This window comes from Lycorma delicatula, chromosome 10, assembly GCF_047948215.1.
Source record: "Lycorma delicatula isolate Av1 chromosome 10, ASM4794821v1, whole genome shotgun sequence".
Lineage (NCBI taxonomy): Eukaryota > Metazoa > Arthropoda > Insecta > Hemiptera > Fulgoridae > Lycorma > Lycorma delicatula.
The window spans coordinates 51,193,786-51,210,351 of record NC_134464.1 but is presented as its reverse complement, the minus strand read 5'-3'; the positions used below and the strand labels follow the sequence as shown (position 1 = coordinate 51,210,351).

Here is a 16,566-nt window from a genome sequence, read left to right as displayed (position 1 = left end):
TACTGATTTCTAAATATTTTTTATAGATGTAATTATACAGGGAAATCATTTTATCATGCACATTATGATACCATACACTATAATTCTACTATAGACTAAAATACAGAGATAATCACAATTGATTTGATTCATGGAATGTAGTTAAGCACAACTGGTAATGTCTTACAGAAAATATTGGAAATGTTCACCATTTTCTTGAGGTTCAAACCTTTCGCATCATATTTTTTGAGATGGATTTCATTAGCCTGGTGTTCTACGAAGGGTGTAAAAAAAAGGGAAAAGTTCGGACCTGCCTTCAGGGAAGTGGTAAACATTTCCAATATTTACTGTAAGATATTTAACAGTTGTACGTAACTACATTCCATGAATCATATCAAATGTATTTTTTATTACAGTCCACAATGGAATTACAGTGCATATTATTCGTGTTGTGCACGATAAAATAATCTCACTATATAATATAGCGCTGAGTGATTGTTGTATTTATAGCAAACCGCACAGGGCTTAATCGATTTTTTGTTTGTGTGAATAATTCACCATATAAACTCGAAATTGGTGGACGGGAATATGAAATGGAATTTTTATAGCGAATGAAAAATGCCACCATGACCCAGGAACTCGGGACCACCGGATGAAAGGACGAGACTCTACCAATCAACACGAAAATCGGTAATTTAAATGGAGAAGGAAGGGTTTCTGGAATCTCAAACTAATGAATTTAAAAAAATTAACACAATTTTATAATAATAATATTCCTTCTTTCGAAGAAGAGCAGTAATAATCAATGTAAAGAAAAATGAAATGAACTTGTCAGGATTATTTTTTAAATAAATAAATGCCACAAAAATGATGTTTGACTTAAAGGGATGCCATTTATATAATATTTTATTCGGAAAAATCTAAAATTAACATATTCTATGTTAAAAAATAATAAATGTTTTTATATTAATTCTGCATTCTTTATTTAAAATTAAAAGTATTTATTACTTTTTTTATTTAATGATAAAAGAAAAAAAAATACCATATACATTTCTGAAAATCGTATTTATTTTTAAATAATGAAATCGGTAATATTTGTTTAACATCTACAAAGTAATAGAGTAGAGGTTAAAATAAATATAATAATAACTGATAAAAGTTTAAAAGTCTAGCTATATACAATCTACAATAAAAGATTAAAAACAACAATAGCACAATCCCCCGACAAGAAAAAAAAACATAATCTACTTGTCAAGATAACATGTAATTATAACCAATTAAAATAAAACATTTATAGAAAGTTTTCCTTAACTTTAAACACAAAAAAATTGATTTCCTTCAAAGAATTTATAATCTATATATATATATATATAAATGAATGTTTGTCTGTCTGTATGTCTCTTATGCCTTCCGAAATCGTTCATCCGATTTCGATGAAACTTTAGTGAGTTGTTGTGCGCATGCTCGCGAAGGTTTCATAGAAAGAATTATCTCTGCAAAAAATGAACCCGCTAGGTTCATATTCAGAATATGAATATTAGTTACGTGAAAAGAAATATTTTTGCAAAAACTATACCCGCTAGGTGGCGCCGGTGTCGAGATATTTTCGAAACAAACAAATATACACAATCTTTTTGTTTCTATATATATATATATATATAAAAGGCAATGTTTATATGTGTGTCCGCTAAAGACCAAAAAACTAATGGACCGATTTACTCGCGGGCAAAAGAGAAAAATGGAAAACGCGGAAAAAGGAAAGGGTAAAAAGGAAATTGAGAGAGGGGTGAGGGAGAAGGGTGAAAGGCAGAAGCTGGAAAGGGAAAAGCGGAAGCAGAATAAGTGAAAGGTAAAATTTGTGAAGTCCGTAATTTTCAGTTTTTTAGTTTTTTTAACAAATTTTCAATTGTGTTCTTTACTCTCTCTCTCTCTATATATATATATATATATATATATATTCCCAAATCTAGCAATAGCGAAGCTTTGCCGGGTCTGCTAGTGTACTTATAAAACCTAATTCAAAAACAACAATAATAATAATAATTATAATAAACACGTTTACAGTAATTATTGTTAAGGGAGCTGACTTGTAAAAGGTCAAGTTCGTCTGTGTTTTACTGAGCACATTCGTTCTCAAAGTGGGCGATAACGCCCTCTTGTGGGTGCTGGAGGCCTTTAGGGTAGTCGGTAGAAATCCCACAGAAAATTGGGGGCGTTTAGGCAATTTCTGATTAAAAAAAAAGGCAAAAAAATAAGTTTTCCTGATATTTCAAACTAAAATTAAATACCTACTACTCTAGTACAAAAAATTAAAGGGACACGTATATTTTATGATAAAAAATGATTGTATTCAAACTACTTTAACTTTGCAACCAAAACGCTTAACAGAGACGAATAAAAAAAAAATTAAACCTTTGAATACTCCTTCACATATAATGTAAATTTAATTTTTCAATCGAAAGCTTTCTTTTAATTGTTGTATTGTTATATTGAATATACTATCACTATTGTTGTTAAATAACTATATAGATAAATTGTAATTTTTTTTTTAAAGCAATTTTAAACAAAATACTTTCAAATAGGATTAAATATGAGTTTTATTACTTTCATTTAAAAAGTAATTTTAACTCAGAAATACGATATGCCACGTTTAAAAACAATAATTCCAATGTACAGATGAAAAAACCTGTACAACTTTATTTACTTGAATTTATCATAAATAAAAGTTCATTGTGAAAAAAAAATCTGAAATAATAGTTAAGAAATAATTATTAGTATTATTTAAAATAAAGTATAAGAAATAAACCTTATTAAAATAAAATATAATCTCTAAAACACAATAAAAAAAAACTTCCAATAAAAAAAAAAGTATCTACCTTCCCAATAACATTGCAACTTACTTAATTTTCGAATAAAAAAATTTTTTAATAATTAATTATGGCTTAACAAAAGAAAGTTGTAAAAAATATAGCACAGCTCATAATAATTCATTAAATCGAAGTATAAAGAAAAAAAAAATACTATTTAAGTTAGTATAATCTAAATATTAAAAAAGGTAATACAACTTAGATGTTGTACTTTCCAGGCATTGGTTATCTAAGCTAAAAAAGTTTTAAAATAATAAAAAAAAATAACGATATTTGTAACAATGTCGATAACACCGATTGGGTGGGAGGCCCCAAACAGCAATACTACTGTCTCCAAAGTATTTTTCTTGGTCTGCTTGCAGTACGCTTTGGAAGAAAAAAAATCGGTTAAAAAGAATGCACTAAATAAAAAGATAGTTTTTTTCGATTCTTGCGGAAGGGCGAGAATTTGGGGGCAACTTTTATTTTTAATGATAAGATAATCATTTACGAATGTACTGGGCATAATAAAGTGGAATTATATTTGCAAAATTTTGAAAAAAAATTGACTCCAAAGAAACTATCTACCCATTCCTCTGGAGATATTGAACCCAAACTTTTACCAACAAATTGCCCCATATACACAGTCTTTATGCCAAATTTCCTAAAAATTGGTTTATCGAATCAAAAGTTATTAAGCTTCAAACACGCCAACTACACGTACATACGAACAGTAGCACCACGTTTTTTTTGTTTTTGGGGATCCCTCGCTCATGAAACGTGGAAAAATGCAAAAACCACACCCGATTTTTTTACTGATTACCATACTTTCCTTCTTGCATAATAGTTCTAGCGGTATGATGCCAGGAAAATAAAATTGAAAATACGTAAGTCAATTTATTAATCCATTGAAATTGAATAACTTTACAAAAAAAAAAAAAAAAGAAATAAAAAAGATTAGAGATAAACATAAATTTAGAAATTAAAAGAAAAAATTATTTAAAATATTAAAAAAGCACAGAATACAAATTTGCATTATATGAGAATTTTGAAAATATTAGAAAATTATGAAGTTCTCAAAGAAAAGATTTTTAGTTAAACTTTGGAGACAAGAAGACTTGGAATAAAATCTTTTAAATCAACAAGAACGATATGGTGGGCCGTACTTCAAGGTCTCTGTATTAGTCTATTTGGTAATTTAAAAAATACTAACGGATAAGGTAATACAACTATTTTAAAAGCACGAAAAAATTGACTAAGGACGTAAATACTAAATATTAAAAACAGTAAATATTTGAAATCAACAACGTCACCGTAGAACCTATTGAAATTATGAATCGAAATACATAAAACATACACACTTAACATCTCTATCTGTAAGAGTTCAAAAAAAAATACATATATATATTCAGTTGATATTTGTACCGAACCAGTCTTATAATAAAAAATACGCTAAAGAATTTAGAGCATAGAAAAAATCTTACGTAGAGGAAATTAACTACTCGTAACAACTATAAATACAGATCATTGAACAAGTATTTTCCTACACCAGTTAATTAATTGAAATAGTTCAACAAACTTTAAAAAATTATATATCAGTCTTCAAAAAAAAACTTTCTGAAATCAACAACAAATTAAAAGTAAACTAAACTCACTTTCTAAACATTAATACATTACCCCTTAAATAAATAAAGCTTCATTTCTGAATCTTAAAATATATAAATGAATAGTATAATTTATTGTGCGTTTCTAAAACCAAATTTTTTGGTTACAATTTTATTTGAAGTATGGGTACAACAAAAATTGCTACCTGTATAAAAAAAGAAAAAAGTTCAAAAAGAACGGAAACTTAAATAAATAATATTCTTTTAATAAAAACAACATGAAAATGAAGAAAAACCACTGAAATAGTATTTTCAAAAAAATAAAATTTAAAATTGCAGTTGATTAAACGTAAATAAAATACAGAAAATCATAAATAAATACTTTAGCTTAAATTTTTTAAATAATTTTTAAAACTTTTTCGTTAACAAAATTCTTTCAACGTAAGAACTTTTATTTGCTTTTCTTTAACTCATAATATTTTTTTTTTCATGTTTGTTCTCAAATACTGCATATTTAATTTAACATACTTCCTGATATTGCCGATTGATGAAATTTTACAAAGTTACTAAGGTCGGGTGACAGAACAATATTCCACCATTACTTTTGCAAACATTCCCTCGTATTGGGTTAATTAAGAGTGAAAATTAAGGGTACGGATTTAAAAAATTGCAATATCTGCAAAATTTTAAGTAGTTAATTAAGTAAATAAAATAAAAAAATTCACTATTTCGTTACTTTGTGTAGTAAATCTTTGATTGAAAATTTCTTTGGAATTTAAATATATTAGAAATTTCAATATATGATGTTATGTTTTTAAATCCAAATTAACCTACTAATTAAACTCATGCAATGTATGATAATAATTTGATTAAAGTACGACTAAAAAGTATAAAGCAAGTTTTTAAAAATTTTGAAAATTTTTTGTCATTATTTAATAAGGCTGTGTTAAAATCCGACACTAAAAAAAATGACAGCAACAAAAAAAAAGTTATCTTAAAATCGTCTACCTGTCCGTTACCATGTAAAATTTTCTTTTCGAAAATCTTTTATCAGCCAAGTTATTATGAAGAACTTACTGTACAATAAAAAAAAACATCTGATGTGGGATGAGATGACTTCCTTGTACGCCTATTAAATTACATATACACATTTTTAAAAGTACATAAAATTTTATTTCATTAATATTCTGATTTTTTAAATTTTTTTTATTGTTATTATTGAATTATTATTTATTGTAAAATTGTTTATATAATCACAGGTCAATAATTATTAATAAATCAATATATTTAAATTTAAAAAAAGGAGATGAAGTCGGATTCGAACCGATGTGCCTTCCCCTTGTAAAGATCAAAATATCTCATTTATTAAAATTTTATTTGGCTATAACTCTGGAACCAATGAAAATAATACAACTAATGATATATTGTTGAAAAGCTCTCAATGAGGGCTTATTAAGTTTAATAACAATAATAAACTTATAACAAACAGCTAAGAAAAAGTTTATAATCAAAATTTTTTGGACATTTTTATTCAAGTCGATTAAAATCAAAAGGGGAGGTGTACAACCTAGAAGTTAAAACAGTCCTAAATCCAAAATTTCAACATCATACGGCTAATCGTTTTTGAGTTATGCAAGATATAAGTACAGACGTCACGCCGAAACTAGTCAAAATGGATTCAGGGATGGTGAAAATGAATATTTCCATTGAAATCTGAAAACCGAAATTTTTGGCGATCACAATACTTCATTTACTTCGTACAAGTAAGTAAAAAATGAAAATTTGGTAATTTTTTTTTAATAGATTAATAATATTAAGTTTTTCATTTCACTAAATCGTGTCTAAGGTTAGGATAATAAAATGGATTAAAAAAAAACAAATAAAAAAATACATAATACTAGTATCTCCGTCGTGGATTTGCTCGGGTTATATGTTTATTTGCGCTTTCCCGTCTCGGTCAAGAGTTTTTTATCTTATATTTTTTAGTAAAGTACTGGAGGCAGGTGGTGACGTCACTCGCTACGCATTTACAGTAACAGTGTCAGTGGCTGTGTTGGTTGAGACGCGGCGCCGTATACCGTCGCACCACTAAAAAATTGAATTTAAAAAAAACAAACCAAAAACTGTTTTTTAGATATTTATTGGAAGAATATATACTAGCTCAAATTTAGTGAACATCTCATTTAATACAGCAGGAAATGGGGGAAATTTGCAATAAATTTTCAAATTTTTTTTTACCTTTCTTTACCCCTTTCACGGTTGAATTTAAAAAAGAATCTAGAAATTAATTTTTATATATTCCTATGAAGATTAGACACACCAAAAAACAGGTTGATATCTCCATCTGTTACCGAGAAATTAAAAAAAAAAAAAAAAGAAAATATTACTAAATTTTACATTTACTCCATTTTAACCCTTTAAATTCGAAAATTTAAAAAAATAATTTCTTAGTGTGACCTTACACCGTAAGAACGGGTATACAGATTTTCATCAATTTATCTTCAGTAGTTTTTGCTTTGTATTGATTATGAATAACTTATGTAATCTTATTTTATATACATATAAATTTTCTCTCGCAATTAACAGGAAAAAAATTGCATTCTGTTTACAAAAGGTGAAAAAAAGGGAATCATTTTAACCTTCTGGCTGATTAAAAAAAAAAAATCATGTAAGGGACATGAGAAATGGAAGAGATAAAGTTTTATAAAACAATAAAAAAAAGTTCATACATTAAAAATTGAATGTAAATATCGGCGAATGAATAACTCGCTGTTTAATTATTCATAAGCTTACACATCAGATTCACATCTTACTCAACTGTTACAAATCACCGGACACTAGGAAAATTATGAAAATATATTTATCAACTCATATCAATTAATCAATTTATAAAACAGAACAACACGATTCAAAATCAATATCCTCATACAATCAGCGACACATTAAACATTATTTGAACATTCTATGTCCTATCATGAGGTGGGTTACGTATTTATTTAACTGACTGTAAGTATATTAATTTACCAATTGAAAGATTAAAATTTCACAAAAAAATCTTTAAGTATCAACATTTTATTACTCGAAAAAATTAAAGAAAACGACTTTTATAAATTCTAAGTCTGGTTTTCAATATTTTTTGGGAAACTATTTTACAGGAAAAAATATAATTTTATTAATACAATAAGATAAAAATTCTAAGTAATTTTAAATTGAAATTTTCCATAATTAAAAAACAAAAATACAAAAACCAATTCACAATTACTGATAGGAACGGTTCAAAGAGGACATATTTACATCCGAAAAAAGTACTTCACATTTAAAAAGTTTATTTTTCGAGGAACCTTTCAAATCCTTATAAATATTTATATTAAAGGATAATCATTCAAATAAAATTCTATAAAAAAAAAACCACTAACAATTAAACAAAAATACAGAGATAATTTTTGTAAATTATAGTGTTTGAAAAATATTTTATTTAAGAAAAAAGTAACCACTTTGACTGCATGAATAAAAAAATCTCACTCAGTAAGTGCATTAGAAGGGTGGATTTCCGGTTTTAGTTATACAGTGAACGTACCCAAAAACCCAGTTTTTTACCTCTAACTCCGGTTCCTGTAAACCGATTCTTTTGAAAATTAATAGGGATCTATTCCTAATAGTTATAAATCACCCTACCAGGTTTCGTCAAAAACGGTTGACATTTTCGTCAGGTAGAGCGGACGAAAAAATCTTATACATACATCTGTTAAAGATTGCATAACTGGGCGCAGTAACGATTTTTTGGAAATCCGTTAAAAAAAAGCCAGTTATTTCATGGTACATTTTTTTTGTAATTTATTCTAGGGCCGTTGAGAAATAGCAGCCGAATAATTCGTTAGGAAAAATATTTCCAGTAATAAAAGATGTAAAATCTTATTGTGCTTCTCCAACACCTTTTATAGTTTTGCTTTTAATAAAATTTGAAATTCTTATATTTATATTAATTCCCGCGGTCTGTAATCATAACATTTTACAAAAAATCAAATTCTCTAGAACTTTTTTTAAAACTTTTACAGATTTATCACCCGTTTAACAAATTTATTTTACGGCAAATATAAAGTAGTGTATTTTTCGACACTAATCTTTTGTCTTTTACCCAAGATTTATCGAAAACTACAAAAAAACACAGTTCTGGACTTTTTTTGTCAATTTTTCAGGTACAATTTCATATAAAACCACTACATTTACCTATTTTATTTGGATCCCAAGAATAATAGTCTGGTTTAATTTTATCAAAGGCGCAAAAATGTTTCACCAACTAACACTCGTTAACGAATCATTTCCGGACCTACGTTTTTATGAATGTTTTTCTTTGATTTTACTTGTAGAACATGTCCTGAAAATTTGTAACATTCTTTATGAATCACTACGTCTATATATAAAAATAAAATTTAGCCATTCAGTTGTGTTCGACTCTTGGCGATTCCAAATGGAAGTTTCCCGGGAGATTTAACCGTGGGGGGGGGGGTTCGCTTTCCAATGTGGTTAATTGAAAACTAACCACCAAATAACAATGGTATCTACAATCTAGAATTCAAATTCATATAAAAGCAACTGACTTTACAAGGGACCTTAACCTCGAGTTAAGGGAAAAACCTTAACTCTCGACTTCGAAAAGTCAGCTGATTTTGCAACGACGAGTTTAACCATTAGACTAACCCGGCGGGTTTTATATATATATATTATTATAAGTCGCGAACTTCCCAATGGAAGACATTAAGAGCATTCACGATTCATATTCCTTTCGCTTGGCATTCTTCTTTTCCCTCCAAAATTCTTTCATTCTTTCGGAAAAGGCCTTCTTCCGTTCTTCAGACCATTTCGGACGATGTTGTTTAGGCTTCGGCGCTTCCAGTTTAACTTCCCATCTATCTATTTTGTTTCTGTCTATGATCCCCTCCAGCGTAATTTCGGTGTGTTCTAAATCTTTTCGTGTTTCTGCGAGCCAGGGGATTGCAACTTTTAATGATGTTAAGAACGCGATTATTCTTTTGGTTAGTCAGTTTTCCGGCAGCCTACAAAGGTGTCCGAAGAATTTCATTCGACTTTTCCTTATATCAGTTTCGATGTTAGAGTATGTTTCAACAATTTCGTTCGGTTGTAATCTGTATCCTTCTTCAGTTTGTCTAGGTCCCAATATTTTCCTTATAATCTTCCTTTCCTGTTTCTTTATTTCTTCTATTTCGGTTTTCCTATTTAAGGTCAATGTTTCACTGGAATATAATGATGTGGGTTTAATAACTATGTTGTAATGCCGGATTTTCGTTTGGCGCGTTAATTGTTGTAGAGAAATTTGCACTAAACCTAGAGCTTTCCTGACCTCCTGCACACGGTCCACCAATTGACTCGTTTCTCAGAGCTGTTCGGCGTAATAAATTCTCCAGGGTATTTAAAGTAAGAACTTTATTTATTACAATATATTTTGTCTTTAAATTTAAGATTTCTATTCTGGAGCAGATGAAAACTGTTTTTTCAAACGAAATTTGTAGTCCACTATTTCTGCTTCCCGGAACACCTTAATGTCATCCAAGTTATTAATGTAGTATCAATAATAATATTACTAGTAATAATTATAAATAAAAGCGTATGTCACATAATTTCGACTTCCCTCGAATGAGTGAATGTTAAATTATTTATTTATTTTTAAAAGCGGATGATCACCAACTGGTAATTGTTTCAAATAAAGACGTAGATATTTATTTAAATTAATGCTATAATTTAAAACTTATAAAGTGGTATATTATTTATATAAGATATACTGCAATTTTACTGTTTATAAGAAAAAAACCACATATTAATTATTTATATAAATCAGTGCTAAATAATCACTACTCATCAACTGTTTAGAAATATTTATAAATACATAATTACATTTTAATTTATATAATTATTATATTAACAATAAATAAAAATATCTGTAACAGAAAATTTAAATAAAAGCAAGTGCTTATTATTTAAATATTGAAAATATCTGAAAAGAATAAGTAAATAAACAATATTAAATAAATAGCACGCAAGTACAATTAAGTAAACAAATAAATGTAACTAAATTTTAAATAAAACAGATGAAAGTAGAAATGTAATCTATTTTAATAAATTTTAAATAAATCTTTTAAGTTTTATGTTAGAGAGTGAAAGAGTGGGACTTATGTTAGTAACTTGTATATACATGATGCAGTAAATTTACAGTTATATCTTTAAAAATAAAAAGCTGAAAACTACGCCGTTTTACTTTTCTGGAATTTGTAACAACCTACAATTTCTCTTACTTCTGTAAAACTGAAAATTATTATTGTTAAAAATAGTACGACGTACAAATAAATAAATAATTTATTAAATCAGCACAGAGAAATTAGCAGAAATTTTATTTGAACTAATGTTCTCTATAAACTGTATCGTAAAAGTTATTAAAACATCTCAAATTATTATCAAGACTTAAAATATATATACATATAAATAAACACTTGTCGGCATTTCATGAAACACGAAGTGACCATCTTATTAACAACTTAACAAGAAATATATAATTAATAAAGTTTTCAATCGATAAGTTAAAGCAATAAAAATAATTTTTTTTTTTTTTTAATGGCAGATCGGGGTTAGAAACTTTTATAACAGTTTAAACAACTTTTAAAGTATCAGATTTATTTAGTCGCATGTCAGTACAACATTTCTTAGCTAGTGAATAACAACACACTCCTAATTTTAAGTAATTGCTTTTCTATTGTTATTTTTATGGGAATTACTAGGAAAAGATCACAAAATTCTATTTTCAGTCTTATTTGGCTATAACGATTTAAATATCTATATTTAAGATTATCAGTGATCGAATCTCAGTTGTCATTGATTTTAATTATTGAATTAAATATTCTGAAAGCTAGACATTAATTCTGATTTTTTATAACGAAGTTTTTGATTTCATCTAAGATAAGAAATTTAAAACACACTAAATTTAATTTGAATTTAACAAATTATCTTCAGTTTTATAAGATAATTAATAGATACAAGATAATATAAAAATGATAAATTTAACTTTAAATTATCTGGGGTGCTCAGTTTCCAACGAATGGAAATTTTATAATTATAAAACGAATTTTATTATTAATTAATGTAAACTATAACAAAATTTTAAGATTACAATCTGTTATGAATTAATTTACATACAATTACTATAAGATAAATCTTTTCTTTCAAGTTGTTTTTTTCGGAATTAAATTCGAAAATTAGTTTTATAATATTTAAAGCGTACGTTCTAGTATTTATAAGATCTAGATAGGCGATGATTAAGTAACAACAGCGAATTTTACGGACGATATGCCACAATACTAATAAGAGATAATAATTTTGTTAAGCATGGCCCCTTGGTATAAGTATATAAAGTTAACATACAAAAAATCGCTTACAAACAACTGAATTCGACGCATTCAAGGGCTTTCGAAATTAAATTCCATCTTCAGAAACACTCATATTCGTCCTTCTTGTAATAGTAATTAAAACTTCACATGTAACTGAAAAAAAAATCGATTAAATGCCTCGGCAGACATTTGCATTAGTAAAATGAATTTCAAATTTCGCCTTCAAGTAGGCTTCAAACGGAAATCTTCACATGATGACGACCAGCTGTTATGTTTTAAGCAAATACCATGATTTTTTTTAAGTTACATGTGAAGTTTTAATTACTATTACAAAAATAGGACGAATATGAAAGTTCCTGAAGATGTAATTTAATTCCGAAAGCGCCTGAACGCTTCGAATTCAATTGTTGATAAGCGGTTTTTTGTATGTTAACTTTATATACTTATACCAAGGGGCCATGCCTAACAAAATTATTCTCTTATAAGTATTGTGGCGTTATTAATGTGTTGTAATGGCAGTTTCGGACAAAAAATAAATAAAAAAGTAAAAAATAGATAGCATCCTTAAAACCGACAAGTACCAAATAATCGCCACCGGTAATGCTTGGTTATATCACAACGAAATATTATTCCGTAATAATCTTAAAATCCCCTCCCAAAAAAAATAGTTTTATTAATCTCTTTAAAATATATAAATTTCATTACGAATTAACTACTTATTATAACCAAAACAATCACACAATAAACGGGTAGAAAAAAAAATGAAATAAACGTAAAATCAAATATTTAAAAAAATATCACAACTTTAAACTTTAACATAGGTACGTTTAGGAAAATATCTTCTAATCTCAACAATTCCAAAGATTAAATTAAATCTATCAAAAGTACGGGTATTTTTAAACTGAGAACTAGAATAAAAATACATTTAGTTCATTACACCATAAAACCTGAAGCACTGTCTTAAACAATGGTCACAAAATTAGTTTATAAGAAAAGATAACTTTAAAATATGTACATAATAATAGGTATTATAACTGGAAAACTTACTTTATGAAACTTTAGTTTCCAGACATGGAAACTTCATTGTTGAATACAACTACAGCGGATAAAATATCTAAATAACCTTTTTTTTTTCATTTTAATTTATTAAAAATTCTTTTGTAAAAGTTTTCAAGCGTAAAATGTTATACATTTAGTCCCCTTCTTTAATTTTGTTTTCGTGAGAATGGTTTAAGGTTCGCTTTATCTTTATCTTCCTTGAGATAAATTAATGTTCTAATTTATAGAAGAATGAATGGTACTTTTTCAGAATCCGACAGCCACTTTTTTCAACTTTTTATTCCAAATCGGTGGGTATTTGCAGAAAAATTACAAATATAATCTAACCAAACTTAACCTACGCGGGCGAAGTTTAGCGAGCGTAGGTAAATTAGGTTAGATTATATTTATAATATAATGTTTATATTGGACCTCTCTCAGGTACATTTGGAAGGGCCCCATATTTGAATAAAATCGACGAGTAGAAATAAAAAAAATAGGTTAGCGAGCGAAGCGAGTTTAGATTACGTTTGGTTGGATTATAATTTCTCCTCAAATACCTCCAAATATCCACCGATTTGGAAGAAAAAATAGAAAAAAGTGGCTGTCGGATTCTGAAAACAAACCGAACCTAAATTAGGTAAAAATTGGAATTTAAGGTTTAACTGGATTTAAAATAAATTTTTATAGGGATTTCCTGAAATGATGATAGATGGTTTTAGTATTTAACAAAATTTATTCTCTATTTTTATTTTAAAAATCCAACTAAAATTACTACTTTTATAGCATTTCTTTACCAATATTTTCTAATATATCCATTTATTTATTTTCATATTGTTTTATATATAATTTTTACGTAGTGTATGAAAATGTTTGTTTAATAATAACTATTAGATAACATCTTGTACGCGTTCTTTGACCGTAATCTTATTTTTTATTCATTTTTCCCAATATGTACGTTACAATTGTTCAATTAGTAAACAATGAGCAAACCTACCCGGTTGGTCTAATGGTGAACGCGTCTTCCTAAATCAACTGATTTGGAAATCGAGAGTTCCAGCGTTCAAGTCCTAGTAAAGACAGTTACTTTTATACGGATTTGAATACTAGATCCTGGATACCGATATTCTTTGGTGGTTGGGTTTCAATTAACCACACATCTCAGGAATAGTCGAAACTGAGACTGTACAAGATTACACTTCATTTACAATCACACATATCATCCTCTGTAATACCTGAACGGTAATTCCCAGAGGCTAAACAGGAAAAAGAAAGAAAGTAAAAAATAAGCAACCACTCACGGTCCAATAAGATGTAAATAAAGCATAGTCTTGTACAGACTCAGGCCGACCTTTCCTTAAACGAGTTGTTAATTGAACCCTTACCACCAAAGAACAACGGAGTATCCACTGTGCAACATAAAAACAAACCCGTGTAAAAGCAAACAGCTTTACTAGGATTCGAACCTCAACCTTCCACTTCAAAAATCAGCAGTTAACTGATTTGCGACAAGTTTTACCACTAGATCTGTCCAATGGGTCTTAGTTTTAAATTCATTTCAGTAAACGTTAATCTGTTAGTTTATCTTAAAAACGTTATGAAATTAGCATTCATTTTTTTTAACCTACGGGTACACAGTTAGGTATTGCTTCTGAGGATGAGATGAATGATTTGTAGCGTGTGGTAAAATGCCATGCCTGACCGGGATTCGAACCTCCGGATGAAAGGCCGAGACGCTACCACTCGCGCTACGGAGGCAGGCTCATTTATTTACCCGATTTGATATAAATATCAAGGGGGATTTAAGTGAATAAAATTATGTAAGCATATTTACCTGTTTATATTCTATAAAAATGAAAAATTTTCATACTTGCTGAAATTTTTTACAAGTAAGCTGAATTATAAATAATTTTACTTTACTCGTACTTAGCTTTTTACAATATTTTTTTTCAAAAAATTATCCTCAACATGAAAAAATTGTAGTTACCGTAGATAATACTACATATTGCGAATCTAAACAATTTCCCTGTTTCAAAATGTATAATTATAAGCAATCTTTAAAAAAAAACAAGTATGAAACGAATGATCTTCCACAAATTAAAATAATAAAAATTTTGTTTTTTTTTTTTAATTTCTGCGCGAAAAAATAAATAAAAATAACTTTTTTTCATGTAGAAAAATTTTATTTCAAATTTCAATCAAACCGGTTTACCAATTAATTCTGTTATTACTCTGGATAAATTTTAAAACGAAAATAAACTGGTTTTATTTTTTAAACTAGTTGCATTAGATGGAGGGATGATTAAAAACTCTTATTCAGAAAATAAATGTTTCTTTTGGTTAAAATCTTTTAATTGAGAAATTCTTTTAAAAAAAACTGCGTTTGCAATTCAATTACTTCCATTCCTTAAGAAAAAACGAGGAATTTTCATTACTGCGTTATTTTAAATATTCAAAAACTACGTAAATAAATGTTATATGTAATTATAACAAAAAATACTTCAATAATTTCTACAGAATATGGAATTCAAAACTAGGAAAATTTTTATTTAAAACCTGTATTACAAACTAAAAACTAACAACCACATAAAATCACTAATAAGAGATTCATCGTACCTCTTAATAAATATGCGGCAACCATCATATCACGAAGATTTGGCAATAAAGAAGATAATGATGAAGCTGATGATGGAGTAAGAGGTGGTAAATTCGGGGGCGACAAATGGGGGCGGCAATCCGTACTGAATAGATCACATAAACGACACCTGGCTTTTTCAACAAACATGATGCTACGCTAAGTAAAATTATCCTTTTATCTTTAAAATCACAAAACTATCGACAGATTTATAATTATAAATTAATCGATTCCCGTACGTTATTTAATAATTATTAAAAAATATCGCGACTAATTTAACACTAAACATATCACCATTTTTTCTTTACACAATTTAAAAAAAAAAATTATAAAATAATTACTTATTTTTTTAATAATTTAACACAGCTATTTTACACAAAAAACCACATTAACAAGGCACATTTATTCCACAGATCACATAATGTTAATTTTCATTTTTGTTTATTAATTACAACTTAATATATTTTTATTAAATACAAAAATATATGAACCATTATACATATAAGTAATATATTCAAGAAATATTAATATACGTAAATTCTTTTTTAAAGGCACAACATTTACAAAACGAACGCGTAATAAATAATGTTAACATTTAAAAACAAAGAGAGCAAAATAACAATAACAATAAAATATAACAATAACACAAACAAAAATATACTTCACAATAACAATAACCAATAACAAAAAATAACATCAATCAATAATTATTGATTTAAGTAACAATACTATCCCATCATACATTTTATTTTTAATAAACACTTTTAGTTACTGTTATACAGTAAATAACACTTGGAAAAAAAAATAACGACTGAGTATACCATCATTTCGAAATTAAAAATTATTGTAAAACTCTTGTCGACGATAATAAAAATTAACGCCAATCGGCATAACATCCACACCGGACGACGGACTGTACTCGACTGAAGACCCGAACCACACAGCCGAACTCTCTCCGTGCTCAGTCGCCCGTTGTACTGCGTCTCGAATTGAGTGAAAGAAAAGGACAGACGGATAATGTAATAGAGAGAGACTGATAGAGAGGGGAAGATGGCATGGCCTCGATATAC

General features: G+C 27.8%; 1 protein-coding gene across 1 annotated transcript in view; it reads right to left on the bottom strand.

Moving 5' to 3' along the window:
• Positions 1-15,890, bottom strand: part of LOC142331332 (uncharacterized) — a 537,124-nt gene extending 521,234 nt beyond the window's left edge. The window contains exon 1 of the mRNA XM_075377159.1: positions 15,478-15,890. Coding sequence (XP_075233274.1) covers positions 15,478-15,646 — 169 coding nt within the window. The 5' untranslated portion in view covers positions 15,647-15,890. The remainder of the gene's footprint in view (positions 1-15,477) is intronic.
• Positions 15,891-16,566: the final 676 nt, after the last annotated feature.